Source organism: Eleutherodactylus coqui, chromosome 13 (genome assembly GCF_035609145.1).
Source record: "Eleutherodactylus coqui strain aEleCoq1 chromosome 13, aEleCoq1.hap1, whole genome shotgun sequence".
NCBI lineage: Eukaryota > Metazoa > Chordata > Amphibia > Anura > Eleutherodactylidae > Eleutherodactylus > Eleutherodactylus coqui.
The window spans coordinates 49,258,124-49,283,324 of record NC_089849.1 but is presented as its reverse complement, the minus strand read 5'-3'; the positions used below and the strand labels follow the sequence as shown (position 1 = coordinate 49,283,324).

Here is a 25,201-nt window from a genome sequence, read left to right as displayed (position 1 = left end):
AGTGGTGGGGGTGGAGCCCCTGTTGTGGGTATGACTGGTTGGCAGCCTAGTGGTGGGGGTGGAGCCCCTGTTGGGGGTATGACTGGTGGGCAGCCTAGTGGTGGGGATGGTGGGAATGCAGGAGGTGGAGGCCTTTTGGGTGGTGTCCTAGGAGGTGGAAAAGGAGGTGGTCTGTTAGGTGGTGTACTTGGTGGAGGGCAGGATGGAGGAGGTGGTCTGTTAGGTGGTGTGCTTGGTGGAGGACAGGGTGGAGGAGGTGGTCTGTTAGGTGGTGTGCTTGGTGGAGGACAGGGTGGAGGAGGTGGTCTGTTAGGTGGTGTACTTGGTGGAGGGCAGGGTGGAGGAGGTGGTCTGTTAGGTGGTGTACTTGGTGGAGGGCAGGGTGGAGGAGGTGGCCTTCTTGGTGGTGTTCTCGGTGGAGGTGGTGGTGGGGGTCTGCTTGGTGGTGTTCTAGGAGGTTCTGGTGGTGGTGGACTACTTGGAGGCCTTCTTGGTGGAGGTGGGGGTGGTGCTCCTCCTGGTTACACCAATCCTCCTATTAATGGTGGCATCCTAGGAAATGGTGGTTTGCTGGGTGGATTACTTGGAGGAGGAGGACTTCTTGGAATACTTGGCAATGGAGGACTTCTAGGCACAGTACAGGGTATAACCGGGTGAGATATATGCTATTCATGTTTTGTCTGCAGTGAGTGAAAAGTCAAAAAACACTCACATATTTGTATGTTGCTTAATAAATATTTTCTCTCCTTTATTTAAAATTGAGAAGGGAAGACAGGCCAAGCAGTGTTTTCATATAGTCAGTCACAGACCAGGTGACAAAAACATTCTCCAAAATGGCTAACAATTGCTTCAGTATCTTGCCCCCAAATAAAATAAGAAGAGCAACTCTGGAACAAAATGTACTAAGTTCAATAATATCCAAACTAATTGAGTGTGAACTGCCATAAGCTGCTGCAAAGTTTGCATAATGCAAGATTGCTCTAATGATTAGCATTATACTAGACCATCGCTTTCATTACCATGTGCCACAAGTGGCTCTTGGGTTTTTGCATGTGACATATTTGAATATGTTAGTTGCAAATACTGTTGTGTATTGGTGGTATCATTGATATCACAGTATTGGTAAAATGTGACTGCAGGATCTAAACCATAAGACCAGCAGCTGATTTGAGGCTTATTTTTAAATTTAATGTAAAGAAATGATCTTTCCGAAATGTGACATTTATTTGCTTTAGTTCATCACTGTTTTCAATATGACCTTCTTGCAAAATACTGTAAATATGAAGTACTCTTTATCAGGCCAATACCAACGAATGCTTGGTATCTTATTACTCCATCATTTTGATACCATTTGAGTAAAGGACTGAAAATTAGTCAGGTTATTGACTTTTGACACTTTTTCCTTTCTTTTGAATGCTATTAAAATGGTTTTACACTAGAAAAGTCTGATTCTTTTTATCCAGCAGTGCATGAATTGTGGGGTCCAGTGAGTGCTGCCTCTTCAATGTATATTCACGCACAGTAGCTCATCGGTATGTACAACTGTACATGATGCTGCAGCTCAGTTCCATTCAAGTGAATAGGGTAGAGCATCAGTATCAGGCACACCAGCTGTGAGTGGGCAAACAATGAAGTGGTTCAGCACTCCAGCGATCACTACAAACCTCTTCATTCTAGTGATCAGTGAAGATCCTAGCAGTTGGACCATCACCAATCACATATTGATGGTGTGACAGGGTGGTCTAGATAGAAGGCCTACTCTACTTTGTACATCCAACTAATGGAGAAAGGCAACTCTGGGGAACTTTCTAGCAGATAGAATGGTGGTACTTCGGGCAATGGGAACTGTTGGGCAATGGAGCGGTCACATGCTTTTCCACAAACCTGGGGATTCCTGGTGGGCCACAAGGAAGACATTGTTGATGCTTAATTGCTCACAAACGTTAATAAATGGAGAACAATTCAGAGCCATATCTTCAAATTTCTGGAATTTGTGGTCTGTTCACCGAATTGCCAAAACTGCAGTGCTCAGCACTTCTCTTTCCTCTGGATCCACCTTGTCCAGGTCACACAGGCTGGTACAGCCGATCTCGCCTACAGGACCTCATTTCTGTTACTTGCCAAAGTGGAGCTACACACAAGTCCCTGTGTGTCTGTTCACTTCCGCTAATATATGAGTTGGTACTATGCTTGTAAAGAGAGCACATGCAGTTTAGCCCTCCCTGTGTCCTTCCGCACAAGCTGTGAAGGTACATGTGCAATTGAAACATATAAAGTTACAACAAATCAACAGAATCAGCACCCTCTTTAATGGTCTATCCCAAAAGTATTATACAATAGTACTCCTAAAGGACCCCTGAAATGTTGCTAAAATTAATAGTTTTTGATTGATATAAACTACTTCTAAACAATCTCCACTGTAGGATACAACCTTTGTCATGTCACAGGGATAGGAACTAGTTCTATATATGATTGACAGTAGGGTACAAAATGAATCCATAATTTCAGTGCTACATAGGATAACTTGTACTTTACTACTGTATATCTTTCAGGCTACGAATTCTAGACCTCACACTTCCAAAAATATCTCTGCGCCTTTTGCCTGGTATTGGAGTTCATCTGAACCTGTACACAAAAGTGGCAATCAATGGTAATAGGTAAGAGTATATGTATCTTAATTAATTGTGTGATGATAAGGGTATAGTATATCACACGCACTAGATTTCTGTCCTGTTCATGAGAATGGGGTTTGCAAAAATCAATGCACCTACTTCAAAAAACATATTTTTTCCATTACAGTAATTTCTACAATGAATCTGCAGCAAATTTTAGATATTGGACCACATTTTCATGAGAAGATGACATAAAAAATACTAATATATGGTGCTTTAACCTATCCAGGATACTGAATCCCATCTTAATGTGATATTTAAGCCTTCTAGGATTTCTTGATATCTTGGTAGAAGTAAACATTACAGCAAGAACCAGACTGACACAGGAGGCATCAGGAGTTCCCCGGTTGGTTATTGAAGACTGCCAAGCACTACTCGGAGGAATAAACATAAGGCTATTAAGAGGGTGAGGAAGACTAGGTCCATTTGCTTTCATGAGTTTGGTTATAAAATATTTCATAACTAAAAAGCATTGTTTTCCATGACATAGATTGCTATCAGGGATCCTGGATGGGCTTCTCACCAACCTTCTTCGAAATATTTTACCTGGACTGGTAAGCCTCCAATCGAGATATTATCTTACATGTTTACCTTCCTACACAGACCAGCTAAAGGTACCTCTACATGGGACAGCTGTTGGGCACATAAGCACCCGACAGCTGTCCTTCAGACTATTGCTCCTGTGTAGAGATGAGCAAACGTACTCGGTTCGGGTGTTTTTGGATCCGAGCATCGCTTTTTCCGAGTAACTGACTACTGGGACGAAAAGATTTGGGGGGCGCCGGGGGTGCGCGGGGGGTTGCAGAGGGGAGTGGGAGGAGAGAGAGCTCCCCCCTGTTCCCCACTGCTACCCCCCGCCTCCACCACGCCGCCCCCACCCCCCGGTGCCCCCCGAATCTTTTCGTTCAAGTAGTCAGTTACTCGGAAAAAGCGGTGCTCGGGTCCAAAAACACCCGAACTGAGTAAGTTCGCACATCTCTACTCCTGTGCTTTCACACAAAAGTCGTTCTGTGAATGGAAGCGAAGCCTGCCAGAGATTGCTCTGGCCGCTCACGTCCATTCACTGCAAATAGGCAGTCATTCTTAGATGAACCGCTGCCTGTTTACACAACCAGATTGTTGTTTTCTTTTTAGTTCAGCTCAAAAGCAAGGGACTCCGACAGGTGAGTCATTTGTCACTTAGTGCCTTGTCGGTAGCCATGTGTACATGAGACGACTATTGGCCTAATTCGCTTTTTCCAGCCATCATTCAGGTGATAATTGCTCTGTGTAAGGGCTTAGTCAGACGGGCGTTTTTTGCCGCGATTTGCGCATGCGCATGCGTCCGGCGATTTTTTAAAACCATTGCTTTGCAATGGTATCGGACACATGAGCGCTTTTTATGCGCTCGTCCGAAAAATTATAGAACAAAAAATCGCAGATCGCACCTATCTGCGATCTGCGATTCCTGTTCGCTTCTGTATATGCGCTCAATGGGGCCGGCGGCAGCAGCGCCGACCCCATTGAGAACATATAGAAGACAAATCATTCTTCTCTGCCACAGCTGTAACAGCTGTGGCAGAGAAGAACGATGTTTGCCCATTGAATTCAATGGAGCGGCAATACAGCCGCTCCATTGAAAGCAATGGGCTGCCGGCGTGCGCGGGGTTAATTGTCGGGAAGGGGTTAAATATATAAACCCTTCCCTGCAATTCATGCTAAAATGTGTTAAAATAAAAAAAAATTGTATACTCAGCTTTCCGCTGCAGCCGGAGTCCAGCCGCGGCCGCTGTCAGTTCTCCTGAACTGCTTCTCGGCACTATTCAGCCGGCGGGGCTTTAAAATCCCCGCCTGCTGAATGATCTGCTCTGATTGGTCACAGCCTGACCAATCAGAGGCCGGTTTCACTCACACACCCATTCATGAATTCATGAATGGGTGAGTGACTGCTGCCTCTCAGCGCTGAGCCAATCAGGGGCAGGTCTGACTCACATCCATTCATGAATTCATGAATGGGTGTGAGTGAGGCATGCCTCTGATTGGCTCAGCGCTGAGCCAATCAGGGGGCAGGTCTGACTCACACCCCCTTCACACCCACTGCAGGACGGCTGCCCGGAGCTGCAGGCAGAAGGTGAGAATGCAATTTTTTTTTATTTTAACACATTTTAGGATGGATTGCAGGTAAGGGCTTATATATTTAAGCCCTTACCGACAATTCATCCCGGGCTCGCCCGCAGCGCATTGCTTTCAATGGAGACGGCTGTATTGCCGTCTCCATTGAATGCAATGCGCTGGACAGCTCCGGCCCGTTTCTAATGAAACGCGGCTAGAAGCAGATTTTCGGGCGATTTGCGGGCGACTTGCGCGCACCGGTCACGCGATTTGCGGATGCGCATCCGTCATGCGATCCGCAAATCGCGGCAAAAAACGCCCGTCTGACTAAGCCCTAAGGGTACCTTAAGAAAATAACTCCATTCTTTTTGCAAAACATGCAATTTTTTCCAACTTGAGAGGGTTTTTAAGACCTGAGAATAAGTGGAACATGGTCAGTAGAAAGAAATCCTTATTAGTTCACAACTGAGACAGTAGTAGATACTAAAGTTCTAGCTGTACATTTCATCAGCTCCTATCTTCTCATCAGTGCCCGATAGTTAATGGGATCTAATGACTAGTGTGGTGAGGTGTATACTGTATAGAGATAATGCCAATGGACTCCAACACTGCACATTAATCTATAATTCAAGTAATACTCACAGGTGGCTAGTGAAGAATACGTGAATTGAGCAAGTTGGGTTAATGGCTTGAGTAGATGTGCATGAAGGGTAAAAGCAGCAGAATGTGATGGTGTAAGGTCCAGAATTTCTAACTTTACCTCTCATAAATATACTCTCATCAACACTTATAAACCTATTCCAAAGCAAATATATGAGTCAAATTTAGATGCCTCACTAAGTACAAAAGCTGATTGCATTTAGAGAAGCTATATACCAGTGGTCCCCAATCAATGGCTCAGCTCGCAACTCCTTACTGTATGGCTTGGCATTAGACTCTCAAGTTCTCACCATATGTACTGGCAATTGCTACTCCAGACATACTGTACCCTAACAACCAAACAGTGCCAATACAGATGGCATAATACTAGTGTCAAATGTAACACTATAATATCAGCAAATGTTTTGCAATTTTATTTCTTGTTTCTGCACATTTAGACTAAGGCTGCATAGTGAATTTCGGCATGTGGCATGGCTAAGTATTGCACTATGACCATTCTACATTGCATTTTAATGTAAGTGGATGAAGTTGTGTTGCAACTTGCTGAAACCCGACAACTCCATGAAATCCATCAAGTTTGAACTTTTTTTGAATGTTGGGTTGCAGCAACTTGTGAGTCTCAATGTGGCCACATTCACTTACAATAGGAGGTGATGTAGCAGAGTAATAGGGCATCTTTGGCCACGTGATATGTGTCCTACCCAAATACCGTAAATAGTCTTTACCTAAAATTTTTGGCTTTCATTTTTGAGTTAAACATGGCTCTCAAGCATCAAGTTGAATGTGGCTCGCAATGTACAAAAGGTTGGGGACCTCTGCTCTACACCATAGTTATGCAAGAAGAACGTGGCTATAAAGTTCTGTCATTTACTCAGATATCTTATTATTATTTCTTGCAGTTGTGTCCAGTGGTGAACATTGTGCTAGATTTAACCAATGGCCTTCTTCTATCTGTGAACTGTAAGTTGACTGAATATATGCACTATATCATTATCACAAGGAACATCCTTTGGGTATGCATGCAATAATGTGATGAATTCTCCATTGCGGGAAGTGCTCTTCTTAGAGGATCCACTCCAATATAGAAGGTCTTGATTGAGAGAGTCTTACCCGCTATTGCATCCATATGCTAATAAGGCATGATATGTAATATCAGCATTGTGGCTGAATCATAAAATTCCCTTGATTCAAATACATGATATCATTTCCTGAAATGCACTGCTGACTATATTTAATTTTTATTCTGCAGCGTTGGTACCCCTTGGATTAATTGGCAGTATTCAGTATACGGTATCAAGTTTACCACTGGTGACTGGGCAATTCATTGAATTGGATCTAAATGTAAGTTTATTCCCAGAATACTAATAGCTATGCTAACCAATCAAACAACTTTTGACATTATCCTGGAAAAAATAAAAAACAAAAAGGGGGGATCTGTTGTTGGGGCTGCCACCTGAAGAAACCAGTGAGTCCGTGGGTCAGTCTTAGGCATCGTCCACACAGTGGAATTTCACCTTTTCAAATTGAAGTTGAAGGCCGCTTTATTATTGCATTCTTTTTAATGGTCTTAAAATCCAGTTTATTCAGCAAAAGCAGATTCTGAAATCCAAGTTGCGGGGGAAAAAAAATAACATAGCAATTCTTGGCACAGAAACTGCGTTGGGTGGCTGCACGCAGATTTGCCTTATTGACTGGAGGTAAATGTATGCACAGATGTTTATTAAAACCTGCGGCAGATCTCTGAGACGCAATATGCTGTGGATTGAGCTATCTGATCTATGTTGGAAAAATCCAAAGTGGATCTGACAATATTTTACTGTATGAATGAGGCCTTAGCACAGTTTCACAGTTTTTTTTTGGAGAAAAGATTGTTTTTATGGCAGTTTTTTATGGGGTTTTTTTTGCCAAAGACAGAAGTTGATTCAAAAAGAATGGGAAATTTAAAGGAAGGATTTCTACTTCTCCTTCCTGATGGACCAATTCTTGGCTTTGACATAAAAAAACTACATCGAAAACTACCACAAAAAAGCTGTGAGTGAAATCACTCTTAGGGCGCCCACCCACTGGCGATTTTTTTCCCTGCGAAATTCGCAGCATTTTTTTCTCTGCAGGGGTCTATGGGACTTGTAATGTTAAAATCGCGATCGCGCAAAATCGCAATTTACCGCGAAATCGCGATTTTGCGCGATCGCGATTTTAACATTACAAGTCCCATAGACCCCTGCAGAGAAAAAAATGCTGCGAATTTCGCAGGGAAAAAAAATCGCCAGTGGGTGGGCGCCCTTAAGAGGTTATCCGGTTACCAGACAACTTTTCCTCTATGCGTCCAGCTAAAATAAGACAATGATCTGTACTTACCTATCCTCAGCCCCCACGATCCAGCACTGTAGCCCCACCATGGTCCTGGTATTTGTAGTGGAGGATAACATCACATGACCACTGCAACCAATCAGAGTGTGCAACGTCATAATTCTCAACTCCTGGTATCATGGCGCCCAAGATGTGAGCCCTTGCTGGAACAAAGGTAGTGACAACTGCAGGGGTCAGATGACAGCCGTGAATGCTAAGAATAGGTAAATACAGCTCCTTTTCTGGTAACTGGACAACCCCTTTGAGTACGTTTCTTTATTTCGTAAAGTGTTGGCACATCTACTATTCATGTTATGGGAACTGGACCAGTCCGTTTATTTTTTTTAAAATTTGTTCTATTGAATAAAGTGTAAAACACCACAGAGGTTCATAGAATCATAGAGTTGAAAGGGACCTCCAGGGTCATCGGGTCCAAGCCCCCTGCTCAGTGCAGGATTCACTAAATCATCCCAGACAGATGTCTGTCCAGACTGTATTTGAACACTTCCATTGAAGGAGTACCTTCTGAGGTAACCTGTTCCACTCATTGATGAGGTTATAGCCACATATAAAAAGAAAAGAAAAGAACCTTGCATACATGGAAGAAAAAACGTCCATTGACCAATAGTGACACAATTTCAGTAATGCTTTGTCTAGCACCGATTTTATCTGTACAGGGACTGTAGGAAATACCGCTATATCCAGGGGATTGTCAAATTTTGAGAACTAGAGATTCTATAAAAATGGCAAAAAAGAGGGGAGATAGGGTACCCTTGATGAGTACCCCTATGCAATGGGAAACAAAAAAAGAGTTGGCCACTAAGAGATATGAGGGCTCTTGAATTTGTATAAATAATGGATGCCCAAGCGCAGAAAGCCCTCCCCAAAACCAAACCATCTAAGCACACATTTAGCAGAAAAAGCCATTTTACGAAGCCAAAAACCTTGACTGCATCCAGCAATGCCAAAGACCAATCTGGTGACAATGCCTGTAGCCTACAGATATTATCAGTCGTTGACCTGCCCAGAATAAACCCAGAGCGATCGGGATGAATAATAGAAGTGATAACAGAATTCAAACAAATGGCTAATATTTTAGTTAAAATTTTATAATCGATATTTAAGAGTGAATTACGTTTATAAGACCCACAGTCCAGAGGGCTCTTCATGAGTTTCAAAAGAATTACTTAAAAAGGATGCTGGTTGTGTATCATTTTTTTATAAGGCACTTTCAGATTCTGATACAGCAGTGAGATTATATTCTCCTAGTATTTACCATTGAGCAGCGATATTATATTCTCCTATTATTTGCCATATACATCCACTATGAGCCCATCAGAAATTAGCAAGGTCACCCACAGCTTCTGATATTTCATCCAGAGAGATAGGGCATTCACAAAACGTTTGAATGATGAGGACAGGGAAGGAAATTCAATCTGGTCTAAATAAATATAAATTTCCCCCTAAGTAGAGATAAAAGTAGACTTATAGAATTCATGAGAACACAGTAGAATGATATGAATATACGTAAATAAAGTACCATTACATGTATTAATTTGGGGGAAGACTGATACTGTTTAACCATATGAGCTAGCAATTTACCCGATTGATTTCCCAACTCAAAGAAGGATTGCTTAGTAAAGAAAAGACGTCTTGTTGTCTTCTCCTGGAGATACATAACCTACCCACACCCAACTAAGGCTCTGTATTAACTTCTGAGGGATCAATGATATATGCAGCCCTTTTAAGAAGTTGTCAATGCTGCAAATTCGCTTTCCATGCAAAAGTGTCCTTTTTAATATAAGAAATACACTTTGAAAGTGTTCCATTTTATGAGAGGGTTGGGGTAGTCTGAATGATCAGTAAGAAATAGTGCTAGTTGGTTGGACATCTGATCATTGTCCCCGATGAGAGAAAGCCGCAACGGGTGTATTTTCCAATGCATAAGACCTGAATTGGTAATAAAAATGAGTGATAGCGATATAGGAGAATGATCAGATGTTTCTCTCGGTAAATTTTCTATTGTATCAACCAGTGAAAATAGACCTGGGTCGCATATCATATAATAGATTCTAGAGAGGGTATGCCTCTGCACAGTGTGGCAGGAGAAGACACTGGCATCAGGGTGTTTTAGTTGCCATAGGTCATGTCATCCTAATTTCTTCAATAGACGACACAGTGTGGTAGGTTGAGCGGAGACCAGTATATCTGAAGGGGAGGGAAACCTATCTCTTGAATGGTTAAGCAGGAGGTTTAAGTCGCCCATAGAAAGCAGCTTAACAGTTTCCGTTTGGCACGTTCTACGGCAAAGGCTGGAAAAAAGGCAGCAGGAGGAAAGATCTCTTTCACACAGATTTCAACAAAGACATCTGGATTTCTGCTCCCCGCTTTCTCCAGCAGATCGACAATTCTAATACTACTGCGGTGTGACCTATTTTCAAGGTCATCCAATTTTTGCTGCAGAAGCTCCACTTTTTTGGTAAGATTTGAAAGAATATTAAGGTCATCTGTGGTACGGTCCTCCAGTGAACTAATACGAGTTTCTGTGTACTCTATACGTTCTGAGGGTTTTCATGTCTTGCCTCAACAAACCTATATCCACTTTCACCTCATCAATTTTCCCAGTCAGCGACAACTTACAGGCAGAGATTGCAGCTAGGACTTGGTCTGACACCTGCTTCGGTGTAAGCTCCTCTGCCACATCCGGAGCACCGGCACCATGTAGCTGCTGAGTACTGGTTCAGGTGATAAGTGTTCTCTGTGGGAACAGTGATCATGCGCTATCTTGAGCGTCACAGGCAAATTCTTTAAGATGCTCCACAGCCGGACTGGAGCGGTGTTTGCCCATGATAAATCACAGTCAGAGACCAGGAGGGAGATGATACTATAAATAAGGGCTAATTAGCACTCAGTCCTTAAAAGGGTTGTCTGAGTTCTGGATACAGTGTTAAACTAGCTCCCCATGCACAAATAGTCTTATACTCACTTCTCCCCGTTCCCGCTGTGACCCAAGTCGGGGCCCTGAGTCTCTCCTCTGATGCCACATTTCCAGGTATGCTAGGTCTCAGGTCACAAGGGCAAGATGCGAGTAGGCTATGCGATATATATGTTATTGTGCTCTGATACAGCCGTTCAAGTATGGCTGCATCTGTAGTGCCTCTGTCCGTTTGCCCTCTCCTCCACAAATTAGCTGTCCAGGGTTGCTCAGAAATGCGACCATCCATGTTGAGCGCTAGCCATGCCCCCAGTCCCTTCATTTTTTTGCTGATCTGCTATAGAGATGGAGAGGCAATAGAGTCAGCTACTCTAGTTTTGAGATTATTCTTTGTGTGCTATAGTGAACATGATGACTTTACTGCAGATGCCTCATATCCTTCAAAGCCAATAATACATAACCTGCTATTCCCTCATTTATAAAGTTAGTTACCTCCAGACCAGAAGAACCATTCACATGGGTTACAAGAAAATGGTTTTCCTTGGTTTGCCCTAATTTATAGCCAATCACACGAGCTGAATGTTTATAACAAATGATATAGATGTCATGGGAGGTATAACTTTCTTAAGTTTTAACATGGTTGAAAAACTCTTGGTGCACCTAATAAAGTAAAGTTGTAAACTTTATTTAATATGTAAAAAGTGGACTGTAGTAATACTTTATACTTTCTTTATAGACAGTGGTGAGTCAACTGGGTGGTGGCCTCATTGATTATCCTCTTGGCAATGTTGAGCACATTTCTTTGCCACCAATGAAGGAAGCATCTGAATACCAACTAGGTCTCTCTGCTAATTTTCTGGGATCTGTTTTGACTGCTCTGCAAAAAGAGGGCCTGATGGACATTGAGATATCAAATGGAGATGTAAGTACATTTAGATATATCTACAAAATAATTGTAACATAATGTTCCAGTTTCATTGCACTTGCTCCTTTACAAGTAGATGATATTCTGATAACAAGTATGCAGGACTGCAGGGCAATCAGCCACCCATCACTGCATTGCAGACACGATCAGTAGAGACAGATTTACATGGCTCCTTGGGCAACAAAGTCATAGTGACCCCTCTTAGTAATTTACAGGATATGCTGTGTCCCCTTAGTAATTTATAGGTTTAGTTGTCTTCATTAACAATGATCCACTGTGTGGCAACAATAAAATAACATAATAAACTCACTCACCTCCATCATGCTGACACAGTGTTCTCAGCCTCTGCTTTGGCCTATACTCACCAGAATCATATGAAACACTGCAGGTGGTGTAATGAAATTGTTGTAATGACAACCTTTTGGACACCACCATAAAAATTTCAAACAACTCAGTACAGACACCCCTATACTGAAAACCGATTGATCGGCCCGCAGACCTTAGAGGGGACAGTTCCCATCAAAAACGTCCATCGTCTACAGCCAGGCCATCAGATATAACCAGATCTGCTTCAACCCCGACTATCAGGATCTGACCTTCTGTACCCAGAGTGGCAGCCCTTCATACTGAGCTATTCAGCATGTTGGATAGCTTACTATGATTCCTAGTCTCATGATCCTTGTCCTTGTTCCGTGTTTTCCCTGTCTAGTACACGCTGTGTCTTGTTCCTTCCCCAAATAGCCCTCTATATAAACCTGGCCCTGTTCCCTCCTTCACTGTGTGTTTCTTGTGCTTTGTGCCTGTAATCAAGCTTCCTCCCTGCATACTTGCCTCTCTACCCACTGATCGTCCTCCCACATTACTCGACCTTGGCTACCTTCTGACTACTGTTCTGCTTGAACCCATTGTACCGCACTACCATCTTGAGTATCAGACCTCGGCTTCCTCCAAACTACTCTTCTGCTTAAACCCTCTGTACTACACCACTATTTTGTGTACCAGACCTCGGCTACTCTTGGATCACGCTACCTTCCAGTAAGTGGCTACAGCACGAGATTGCTATCCTATGCTAGGCTCGTGACACCAACAAACAGAGAGGAACACTTACACAATTTCAAAAGGACATTTTTAAATCAGGGCTACCATCAACCTCAATTGATGACCAAATCACCAGAGCCACCAGGATACCCAGGAATCATCTACTCCAATACACAGAGAAGGAATGAAACAATCGTGTGCCTCTAGTAGTGACCTACAATTCACAGCTGGAGGTACTAAGAAAAACCGCAAAGAAACTCCATCATACCCTACACAAGGATGATGTCTGAAGACTATATTCCAGGACCCTCCCCTCCTATGCTACAGACAGCCTCCAATTTTGAGGAACTGTATAATCAGGAGTGCATTGCCCTCTGACACACAAAAAGGAACTTATCCCTGTAATGCAAGAAGAAGCTGCAACACCTGCGGACAAAATACAAATCCCCAACACCCAGCAGGACTATAAGATCCCTGGGACATTCACATGTTCCACTTCCAATGTTGTGTACCTGATCCTGTGTAGGGACAGCCAGTTGGTCACAGTACACACAACACCTTGTATTGGAAGGAAGGATAATCCTGAATTAACGGTGCACGTCCAAAGAGATCCTGGATTCTGGATCAGATGCAATGTAGAACCACACGAAAAGGAGAAGAGCAGCACTCCAGGGAATTGCGTCACAAATATAACTTTATTGTGCCCACAGACAATGTTTCAACCCCAAGTTACACGTGTCTTTGTGGGCATAATAAAGTTATCTTTGTGACGCAATTCCCTGGAGTGCTGCTTTTCTCCTTTTTGTGTGATCCTGTGCATGGAATGTACAGTTGGAGGGTTTTATGTTGGAGAAACAGTACAAAAACTGAAAGCCAGGATGAGATCTTATCGCCACACAATTAAAGAGAGAAAGACAGAATTACCTGTGGCCGAGCATTTTTCTAGTCACTCACAGACACAACATAAAACAGATGAAAGTTATCATACTGAAAGGCAACTTCAAGTCACAGCGTCACAGAAGAATTTGTGAATACAAATTTATGACCATTTTTGATACTCTCAAGAATGTGATGAATCTCAGAAGGGGCTTTTTGCATCAGTGGAAAATATGAGAAGTCTGAGGTAGAGATAACACCTAGACTGGTGACCCCCTAACACCAATTTAGAGACCATAAAACTGTCACATCCCTTAACTGTGGACTAATTATTTACTCCTCTGCTTATCTTGTCTGGTATTGTTTTAAGTGCAAATTAATCAAGCCAGGTTTGTGCCTTTTCATATGTGTGTATATATATGCCCCATCCAGATCTGTTTCATTAAGCCTGAGGAAGAGCCCTAAGTAGGTTTAAAAGCTTGCTATAACATCATGTCTTTTTGTTAGCCATTAAAAGGTATCAGATCTACAAGATTACTTGGTTTCTCTTACTGAGAACAATCACACTTTGACCTATCACATACATGACAGAGATGGTGCCAGGTGGCAGAGCAGGAAGTGCTCAGCTTCCTGCAGTGCCGCTGTTCTAGTCAGTTGTATCTGCACTAGAGATGAGTAAGCATGCTCGGATAAGTCAGTTACTCGAGCAAGCCTCACTCTTCTCGAGTAACTGTATTCTTGTCCGAGCGTGCTCGGGGGGTTGAGCGGGGGTGGCGAGGAGAAGAGAGAGAGAGAGATCTCTCTCATGCTTGGACAAGAATGCAGTTACTCGAGAAGAGCAAGGCTCGCTCCAGTAACTGACTTATCTGAGCGTGCTTGCTCATCTCTAATCTGCACCTCTAAGGGAAATCTGTCAACAACTATAAAGCACCATAAACTAAGTTTACATGACATGGAGTCCGGGGAGCCTTTTTTCATACTTACCCGATCTCCCATTTCTTGGTTGTGCCCTGGCGAAGTCATAGTGTGCACAACCAGACTGACTCTTTTCAGAATGCTGTGCATGCACACTCCCATAGAAATGAATGGGAGGGTGCATGCACAGCCTTTTAAATAGAGTCAAGCTGGCTGCGCAGATACTGATTTCGCCAGGGGACCCCGCAGGAATGGGAGACTGGGTGAGTAGGAAAAGAGGCTCCTTGGACTCCATGTCACCTAAGCTATAAGCACTATAATTTAGTTTATGGTACTTACAGTTGATAACAAGTTCCCTTTTAGATGTGAATACAGTTGATTTCAAAGACCAAGGATTGATGAACCCAACAACTGTTCAGGTTTGCCAGATGGTGACTGCAGCCCAAGCAGACTATACATCCTGATCATAACAGCCCCTATACTCTATATAGCCAGCTCACAAAGGCTATTGTAATGCTCAACCTCAGGCAACATTCATAGCAAACAGGATAGCTGCTGCAGGATTAAAGGAGTTCTGTACAAATGTAATATAAGGCTACAAAGTATGAGCAGATTATTGCTTACAACTAGAGATGAGCGAGCATACTCGTCCGAGCTTGATACTCGTTCGAGTATTAGGGTGTTCGAGATGCTCGTTACTTGTAACGAGTACCACGTGATGTTCGGGTTACTTTCATTTTCTTCCCTGAGAAATTTGCGCGCTTTTCTGGCCAATAGAAAGACAGGGAAGGCATTACAACTTCCCCCTGCGACGTTCAAGCCCTATACCACCCCCCTGCAGTGAGTGGCTGGCGAGATTAGGTGTCACCCGAGTATTAAAATCTGCCCGCCCGCGGCTCGCCACAGATGCCTTCTGACATAAATCAGGGAAAGTGCTATCTTGGTGGAGCTGCTATAGGGAGAGTGTTAGGAGTATTTTAGGCTTCAAGAACCCCAACGGTCCTTCTTAGGCCATAGAAATCGCAGATCGCACCTATGTGCGATCTGCAATTTCTGTTCTCTTCTCTATATGCGCTCAATGGGGCCGGCGGCAGCAGCGCCGACCCCATTGAGAACATATAGAAGACAAATCATTCTTCTCTTCCACAGCTGTAACAGCTGTGGCAGAGAAGAACGATGTTTGCCCATTCAATTCAATGGAGCCAGCAATACAGCAGGTTCCACTGAAAGCAATGGGCTGCCGGCGATCGCGGGATGAATTGTCGGGAAGGGCTTAAATATATAAGCCCTTCCCTGCAATTCAACCAGAAATGTGTTACAATAAAAATATATACCGGCGTATAAGGCGACGGGGCGTATAAGACGACCCTCCAACTGTCACCTTATACGCCGGGAATACAGCGGAGCAAAGAATAAAAATCATTACTCACTTCACCGGGCGTTCTGCGGTGCTCCTGCAGGCTGTCACTCCCTCCTGGTCCCCGGCAGAGCATTGCTTTCTCTACGAAGGGCTTGAAATGCCTGCCTCCAGAAAGACACGTGCCTTCAGCCAATCACAGCCAATGACAATGATGTCATTGAATGGCCCTATCCGTTGCTGTGTCGTTCCCATCACTTTCTTGAATTGCCCCGATTTTCACAAATGAAAACCTTAGCGAGCATCGGCGAAATACAAAAATGCTCGGGTCGCCCATTGACTTCAATGGGGTTCGTTACTCGAAACGAACCCTCGAGCATCGCGAAAAGTTCGTCCCGAGTAACGAGCACCCGAGCATTTTGGTGCTCGCTCATCTCTACTTACAACGTATGATAGACTTTCTGTTGTGGCATGCGTTACATATATAGCCAAATATTCTTTTAAATTTATTAAAAAGAAAGTCCACAAAAAAAATTATATTCTTCCGTTGAAGCACAATTTTCTGTATTTTTGATATTACTGAAAAATGTTATTTGACAAAAACTGTGGAGGCTGAAGGAATTTGAAGGCCAGGTTCGTATTCAGGATCCAAAAAGTATAAGAAAATTACATTTTTGTTAACCGAGGGATTTTTGATGCAGATCAGTCAATTTCGCCAAAATTGGTGCTTTCAGCCAACATGAATCTAATGTGTACAGCCAGCTTTATGTAGCAGGTTGTGTCATGTCTGAAACAAAATTTCTGAGTGCTGGATAACGTTCAGATTTGGCAAACATCATAGAAGGATTTTGTCAAAGGGTGAAAAGTCACATGTTTGCCTTATATGGTGTGATATTTTAGTTATTTTGTAACATTTGTATTACTGTGCAGAAGATAAGTAGATTAGGGTTAGTTTTGACCACAATGTGTGAGGAGATGCATTACTGCTAGACTTTATAGCAACATTCTATATTCTATTTGGCCAACTTTCTGAAGAGTATGAATCCAAGAAGATGGGCACCATTTTCACAGACTGAAACTGCCAGCGTTATGATCATTTTTATAAATGCTCCCCGTTACTAGTTGCAGGTCATGAAAATTTTGAGTAATTACAAAATTTGAAATGGGAAATTTCTTATTCGGAGCTAATTATGACTTATTACCACATACAGGTGCCTGGTGTTCCACCACTTACTACAACTGTTCTTGGCGGAGTAATTCCAAAGGTAGGATGAAACGGCAATAGTATAAATCTTTACTAAATAGCAGTTACATAAAATAGTCACTGCTGGGATTTGAACCAAGGCATCTTTTTGTATGCTCTTTACATTCTGTGCTACTGAGGATGGCATCATTACTATTGGACAATGGATCATTTTATGTAGATATGTGCAAGTTAGAAGATATTATAGAACTTCTTGTTTGTTACCAAACCTAAGATGAAATGGAATGTGAAGACCTGATGACTGGGTATCATAAAGGTAGTAGTAGTATTAATACATAATAGTTGGGTTAGGAGGCAGGCATAACAGAGAGTAGAGCACATGTTTAATTAAAGAGACAAGAGGTAAAAGTAAAATTAGGGGTCAGAGCAGAAAAATAAGACTAAGAAGGTCTAATCCAAACTGAAGACCATAAGGTGAACAAAAGATGTATGATGGGAGCAATGGGATACTAGTGGACTCACAATACTTGGTTGCACTGGCATCTTGGGGACAAGGTAAAGTATAGGTATGGATAACAAAGACATTACAGGTTAGAACAGTGTGTAGTTATGTATTCAGAATTCTAAGTTATACAAGTGTAGCCAAAAAGCCTGATCCAGCGCTATATCTCACTACTGGTGTGCTATATTGAAATAACAATAGCGTACTTGAATAGAAAGGCATGGATGCCCTACATGATGCTATGGCCCAAGGAAAACTGTGGGCCCCAGAACATGAATTTCAAGCTTGTGTTGGGGCCCCTGTAAGAGATAGAGTGTAAAAGCCCATTGGAAAGTTGAAGAGTAGCATGTGAGAAGCAGAAATCCGATTTCCACGTGTCGCCAAGTCCCATGGGATCACTGCTATGACTGAAGTAAGGAAAAAACATACAGGAAAGTGGCTTACCTCTGCTAGGACAGGGGCAGATCATCCAGGTAGTGATCCACGGTTGCTGCAGGAAATTTAGGCACGGATCCATGTGGAAAGTCCCGCTAGGTAGACAGACACAACAAGGAAACAGCACCAAATTGCAACCCACAAGTTCATGCTGTAATTTGCATTGTTTTCTGAATAGGTCATGCTCTTGCTAGTAATCTGTATCTGCGGTGCACTTGACCATTGACTAACCCGGTTCTGCAATGATCCGTCCTGGATTGCACTGTCGTACTGGGCCATGCTTGTATCGTAATTGAAGGAGGCCACTTTGAGTAGTGCATCCATGCCTTCCTATTAAAGTGCACTATTGTTATTTCAGTAAAGAGATAGAGCGCTAGATCGAGATTTTCGACTACACCCTGCGTAGAGAAACCTTCATGTCTTCAAGCTTCTTTTTTGATTAGTAGAATCTTGTTTTTCTCACAAAAGCTACTTAGGCTACATTCACATTACTGCTATTCTGTTACATTGTTAGGCTCTGTCCTCAGAGCCAAACATGAAAAAACTGGAATTGCCAGTATAGGCATATGCTGGATTTGGACAGCAACGAAAGGACCCCATTGACTGTAGTGGGGTCCATCTGGCTTCTAGTATAGGGGGAGAAATGTTCTGCACTATTTCGTCCATAATTTCATGCCAGATCCATTAAATTGCACATCGGTCAATTTTGTTACATCTTTGTCTTTTCAATAAAGGTGGCTGCACTGTATAAAGAAGAAAGACCATTACGGTTAAAAATTTCTGTTCCTCGCCCTCCAGCTGTTAAACTGGAGAACAAGAAAGGTCTTGTGACATTAGTAGTTCGAACGGAAATCTTGATCTCCAATGCAGACTCCTCGGTCACTTCAATCTGTGTACTTGGTGTTGTAAGTAAGACTTATCTTCGACTTCTAAGGTTAGGTTGACATAGTGTTGGTTATGTTCACATAGTGCTATTCCCATATCAGAATTTCATAGCATATCTATGGGATATGCCATAAAAGTCTGATAGGTGCAGGTCTCAGAGGTGGGACCTCCACCGGTCTTGAGTTTGGGCCCCCAACGCCCCTGTCAACCTTAAGGCCGGTCTTACATGGATGGGTCGGATTCCACATGCGGAGCCCACAATGAAATCCATCTTAGACCACGTTCGGGCGGAAATGTTTAAATCTGTATTGCGGATGATCCAGATGGCTCGCCGTCGGACATGCGCAGTGCGGAATTTTTTTTAAATCTTTTTTTTCCCGTGCCGTCACTTGGCAATGACGCAGGTACTTGCGACCTATCCTCTATTGACCCCAATGGAAGCCGTCCGTGCGAATCTGGACAAGAATAGAGCATGCTGCGATTTTATTTCCACAAGTAGAAATCGGAATCTCTGTCCGCTCATATAAGCGAACATGCCAATGCTCTATTCTTATTAATGGATGCGGAATACCACGGATCGTGGTGGTTAGGGGAGGTCAAAAATAGCTGAGTACCTTGCAACATGCTGTCTCCATAACTCCCATAGAAGTCAATGGGAGTTACACAGACATAAACACAGTGAGCAACACTATTTCTATAACTTAGAAGCTGCGGAAACAGCATAGCTCAGCCGAGTTTGGCTGTTTTCATCATCCTAGCTAACTCGTAATTAGTAGTGTTCCCATCTCAGCCATGTTTGACCAAGACAGGAGGTTGCATTTGAAAATGATATGAAGACAGAACCCACAAGGGACAACAAAGATGCAAATCTTGGATTTCCTTTAACATGTTTTCTGTTTGGTTCCATCTTTTTTGAATGACATAATAGTCCTTGCAATGATATTTACAGGAAAAATCTGAAAATTGAGCCCATATATGGACTGGTTTGTGTGTTCAAAGACACTTCTTTTCTCTCCTTCACCTGCTGTAGTATCAATCACAGCAGGCCTTCTTCTAGAGGCACTTGCCTAAGATGCTGCCTAGGCTGTGCTCTGTACAGCAGCAATGGCCTCTGCCACTACACTGCTCTGTTGTGTCACACTCCTTTCTCTTTTTCTCCTCCCCTCAAGTGGAACGGGGCTGCCCCTTTTTATAGGGCACTTCACAAGATGGCCACTGGCACTGCTCCACTCTGTCACATGGGGCTGCACAGCCAATCAGAGACAATTTCGAGAAGTTTCCCAAAATTTATTAACTTTAATCAGTCCACTGGCAATAGCCTCTGCTTGTAGTGCAGTCTGCAGCTTAAAGGGAACCTATCAGCTCCCAACAACACCATAAACTACGTTATGGTGCTGTTAGGGGACGTGACGGGAAGCAGAGTGATGTGTTTTTTTATTCTCACTCTCCCAGATTGTCACTTACTGAAGTTTGCATGCTGGATGGAAGTCTGACTCTTTTCAGAGTGTGATAGGTGGCCATTGAAAATATCAAAGACTTCAACTAGAGCCCCTGTGTGTTTGCTTGGGCATTACTATTGTTGATAAGCTATTTTAAAGCTACATTCAGTAGATTTTTCAAAGCGAGCATAACATTCTAAGGACAAACAAACAAACAATTTCCATGTGTTCCTTTATTTCTCAGCCGCATTGTGTTAACACTTTCCTCATTCACCAACTGAAGCTATCTCATTCTAGGATGCACAATTAAGGGCTCAGTTTTCTGTGGGAGGAGACAAACTGAAGATCACCATGTCTATAGACAGGTAATTAATTAACCCATATTTCCGGTGGAGACATAATGCACCAGTACTTGACGAACAATAATCATTCAGGTTCTCACTGATGATTATGAGCCTCTAGTGTAGCTCATTGTGCCTATTATTATATGTAGAAGCAAAAAGAGATTTTTTTATATCCAAATGAATCCATGAGAATAAAAATATTGAGATGTGATCCACTGTATATGCCATATTATGGTAGCATTGCTTCTGGTGGTATATACTGTACGTTGCTTCACAGAGGCACCATATGTGGGCACACTGAGTACCTCTGGACTCACAATATGGACCCATAGTTACGTTGCATGTGCAAGGCTACATAAAATCTTTAGCAAATGTTTCCCTGTATTATCCTGATAGGATCCAATCTTATTTTCTGCAATAAATATATGTCTTGTACCCAGTCCTCAGTAATATTAGTTGCATTGCAATACAGACATCTCAATGTGGGACAATGCAGACATATCTCCCAGATCATAGCAGGCCTATATACAGGGGGTGGACAAAAATATGGAAACACTGTAAGAAATGCAAACCTTAAATTACATGGGATTATAAATTATATTTTAATTAAACATGTAGAAAACGATTTTAAGTGGAGGTAATATGACACAGATGCTGCCGAGCAGAAGTGGTCAGGAGTTTCAGCCACTCGGCTGCTGTTACCAGCTGGCTCCCAAAACCACCCAGAGCAGGGCAAGAGGTGAAGCAAACACAAATTTGGTGGGAAAGCTCTCAACCAAACAGGGGTCAAAAGGGCAGCTCAGTGCTAATGGTTAAACCCAATGCATTTCGTACGGTGTTTCCATATTTTTGTCCACCCCCTGTATGTCTCTACATGAGTACAACAATCACTGCAGCAAAATCTGATATGATCCAGTATAACCACTGGGTGTCAGTGCAACATAAATCAACAGCAGCAACATAAATCACAAAAAAAACGTATAAGATCAACAACTACTAGCACACTGATGAAGGACAGGACTACAATAGATTGTTTTGCCTCTCCTACAGAGTTTTGGGATCCTGTGCTCGACTTTAAACCCTGTGACAATGACATTTCCCTTCTTATTCTTTTAGCACACATCTTTCTATCATCTCGAGTGCAGTTGGAAAATTTGATGTAAGTATCATCACTTACCTGAAAAGTATTTGTAGCATATAAGGAATTTCATTTTTGTGTAAAGTTTATTGTTTGTATATTGCAAATATATCTGTTACCTGTCAGTGAATGGAAGCCTTCTTAATTACATTCAGAGAGAGCGCTGATACATTTCACAAGCCATACACCTGCCTTAGCTGGACATCACCAGGATGGGTTTTCAGACAAGGGTGTTTCCATTCACTGTCAGCAAGCTGAGATCATGAATGTTGTGGAGAACTGCAACAAAAAGAAAGTTACATATCTTACTTTCCAAAAGAATTCAAACAACAACTTAATCATCTTTTGGACATTGGATATTAAGACATTTTCCCTTCTCTCACACAGGTCTCTGTACTAGAGGGATTGGTTGGTAACATTTTCAACCTTGCGTTCCTGCCATCAATAAACAGTAAGGATTTAATACTGTATGTCACATACTGGACTTATAACATGTATGCCATGCTTTATATTGAGAAGAGGTGTAACTTGCAGCCCTTGGGCCCCAATGTAAAATCTGTAAGAGGTACCAAGCTAGCAAGTGCCAACTATAATACTAGTGTCCTATTATATACCAGAGGGGCCTTCAGACCTTCTCAATACCAGCACTGGGTGCTCCTACCACCTCTTCACCCTCGTATACCCATGATATGTACATGATGAGCCTATGGATCTATAATATGGACTTGTAGACATTTTGTGTCTGCTATATCGTGCACACATGAGGAACCCTATTCTCCGCTCGAAGCAATATATGAGATGGAGAACTGTACCATTTTTTTGCCAATTTTCATGGAATCCATGAAAATAACAAAACTTGGACAATATGGGTCCATAGAGTTCTACGGATCGGTAACCTGTTGGAGTCCTGACGCCAACTGATAATGTTTAGTATAATTTTAAGCTAAAAAAAATGTAAGCTATTTTTCTAATTTTAAGCTATTTTTACTACATTTCAGCTGTCGTAGGGAATGGAATACCTCTACCAAAGCTGATGAACATAGACTTTAACAATGCAAACATTGATATCCTGAATGTAAGTATTACATACTATTTGGTTGCATTAGGTGATGATGTGTCTTTGCAATACTATGCGCAAAAGCCCGTAAAGTACCGTAAAGCTCCTTTTAGACATAACGAGAAGTGCCCGATTGGAACAAGCTGGTGACAGCATCACCAGCTCATGCAGTTCTCGTTCAGTGTTTTACATTCCTACGTGAAACATTGATTGATCGGTGTTTAACCCCTTAAGGACATGGCCTATTTTGGCAGATTTTCATCTCCATTTTTCAAAAAAAAATTCTAATTTTATTATGCTAACATGGTAGAAATCACAAAAAAGGGTTTTTTTTTTACATTTTTCCTTTTTTTAATGCCCCTGTAGGAGGACTTGTACCAAAGCACCTATGATTGCCATGATAAAGCATTGCAGGACTTCTGCCCTGCAATGTCTTATCGCTTGTATTAGCGATCATAGGCACTGAAAATACAGGATACCTGTAGGTGGCATACTGTAGCCATGGTAACCCGCCGGGCTGTCTGCGATTACATCATGAGAGTCCGATGACGTCACAGAGAGAGTGCACTCCCTCTGTGAACCCTTTACACGCCGCGATCTACATAGATCGCGGAGTGTAAGGGGTAAACAGCGGGGGTCACTGTCCCGATGCACCCCCGCTGTTGCAGGGGGAGGCCGGCTATCGAGGGCATTTCTCCTGATCTTGCGCTATTCCCAGGACGTAAATGTACGTTCTATTGCGTTAAGTACCCCTTTGCCAGGACGTACATTTACGCCCTGTGCCAGGAAGGGGTTAAACTGCATGAGAAGTACCCGAGCCGGCAATGATTTTTATGCCGGCTGAAATTGAGCGACGATCGAGAACCTAATGATTCAGTCGTTGGCTCGTGCTTAAACTGAACGATTATCGCTCGCTTTTGTTCGTTTGAACGATTTTGTGAACGATAACCGTTCTGTCTAAACGCACCATTACCAGCAGAGGCGCCATGTGACAAACACAAAAACGTAAATGCAATAACACAACAGTAATGCGTGGGACAACACAAACGAACACGGCTTAATGTATTAGATATCAATTGTCAGCATAATCACAAAAGCGGTTATTGATAAATGTACGAACAACTACATGCATATAAAAGCACTAAAAAAGTTGTCACAAGACTTCACAAAGGCTTCTGCAAAAGTGAAAATGTTGTAATTCCTAACTAGGGAGCACCCAAAGTCAGTACCATATCTGGAGTAATGCTCGAGGTGCAGAATTTGATTCTGTCTTTCTCTTTTTTGTTCTTAGGATCTTGTTGTATTAAACGCATGAATAAGGTAAGCTAGCACGAGACCAGCTACTTTCATAGGAACTGCAAATCTAGGTTCGCCTGATTTGCAGATGGCAAAGTATGATTAGTTAGCTCTTTATGAGCAGGTATGAATGTAGATAATATGTTCCATGCATCATCCTTTATGTACTCCATTCTGCTAGCTCATGAGGCATATCTCTTAGCAACTAAGTAGCTGCTCCCCTTTTCCTTGCTCCCCTTTGCAGTAATAACATGACTGGAGCATCCCAGATTTATGATAAACTAACTTATTAGATGGTGATCTGATAACACTGATATCCAGTGGCCATGTGAAACGCAGGACCCTGGCATATGATAAGTCAACCTGTAAGGGTGGTTTCACTTCTGCGTTGGGGGTTCCGGTTTCCTGCTAGGGGAGCAAGAAAGGGGAATCCTATGGCCAAACAGGTTCATCTTATGACGGAACCAAACAGCGATGAACGAACCCCATTGACCACAATGGGGTCCGTTCGGTTTCCGCTAAGCAGTCTAGCTTTGTGCTGCTCAGAGCATTTTCTTCCTGTATTTAGTGCCAGATCTGCGATGAAGCCTCCAACTGGAGGTTCCAACACAGATGGGAAACCTTCTAAAACGGTCAATATTTAGAACACTTAGAGTCTGTCCCAATTTCAGCCCCTTATTGATTGCTTATTTTTCTTTTGTTTTTTTTTTAAGAAATCAATCCATTCGCCCCACGAGGAACCAGTAAGTGCTTCCCAGATCCAGCAAGCAACATAGATTGATTTTTCTGTTGGATGAAAGAACAGACTGTCTAAAATGTTATCAATAAACTATTTACAGTCTCTGGAGAAATGTTATTTTAATAAACCGCAATCACTCTTGAACTTAGTGGCATTAATGGGCATGCTTCTGCTTAACATAGCTGACTTTGCTGTATAACTAACTCCTTCTTTCAAGACAGAAAGATATATATCCACGCTGATGAGTCCTAATATTAAAACCACCGGCCTAATATCGTGTAGGTCCCAGCTCTGACCCGTTCTCCTGTAGTAGCGGATACTAAGACGTTAGCTTGGGATGCTTC

General features: G+C 42.5%; 1 protein-coding gene across 1 annotated transcript in view; it reads left to right on the top strand.

The window, feature by feature from the left end:
• Positions 1 to 24,913, top strand: part of LOC136588050 (BPI fold-containing family B member 4-like) — a 28,453-nt gene extending 3,540 nt beyond the window's left edge. The window contains exons 3-18 of the mRNA XM_066586946.1: positions 209 to 469; positions 500 to 653; positions 2,553 to 2,657; positions 2,935 to 3,078; positions 3,163 to 3,226; positions 6,323 to 6,383; positions 6,673 to 6,764; positions 11,444 to 11,629; positions 17,030 to 17,083; positions 18,694 to 18,864; positions 20,581 to 20,648; positions 21,744 to 21,786; positions 22,153 to 22,216; positions 22,764 to 22,840; positions 24,114 to 24,142; positions 24,832 to 24,913. Coding sequence (XP_066443043.1) covers positions 209 to 469; positions 500 to 653; positions 2,553 to 2,657; positions 2,935 to 3,078; positions 3,163 to 3,226; positions 6,323 to 6,383; positions 6,673 to 6,764; positions 11,444 to 11,629; positions 17,030 to 17,083; positions 18,694 to 18,864; positions 20,581 to 20,648; positions 21,744 to 21,786; positions 22,153 to 22,216; positions 22,764 to 22,840; positions 24,114 to 24,137 — 1,568 coding nt within the window. The 3' untranslated portion in view covers positions 24,138 to 24,142; positions 24,832 to 24,913. The remainder of the gene's footprint in view (positions 1 to 208; positions 470 to 499; positions 654 to 2,552; positions 2,658 to 2,934; positions 3,079 to 3,162; positions 3,227 to 6,322; positions 6,384 to 6,672; positions 6,765 to 11,443; positions 11,630 to 17,029; positions 17,084 to 18,693; positions 18,865 to 20,580; positions 20,649 to 21,743; positions 21,787 to 22,152; positions 22,217 to 22,763; positions 22,841 to 24,113; positions 24,143 to 24,831) is intronic.
• The last annotated feature ends 288 nt before the right edge of the window (positions 24,914 to 25,201 follow it).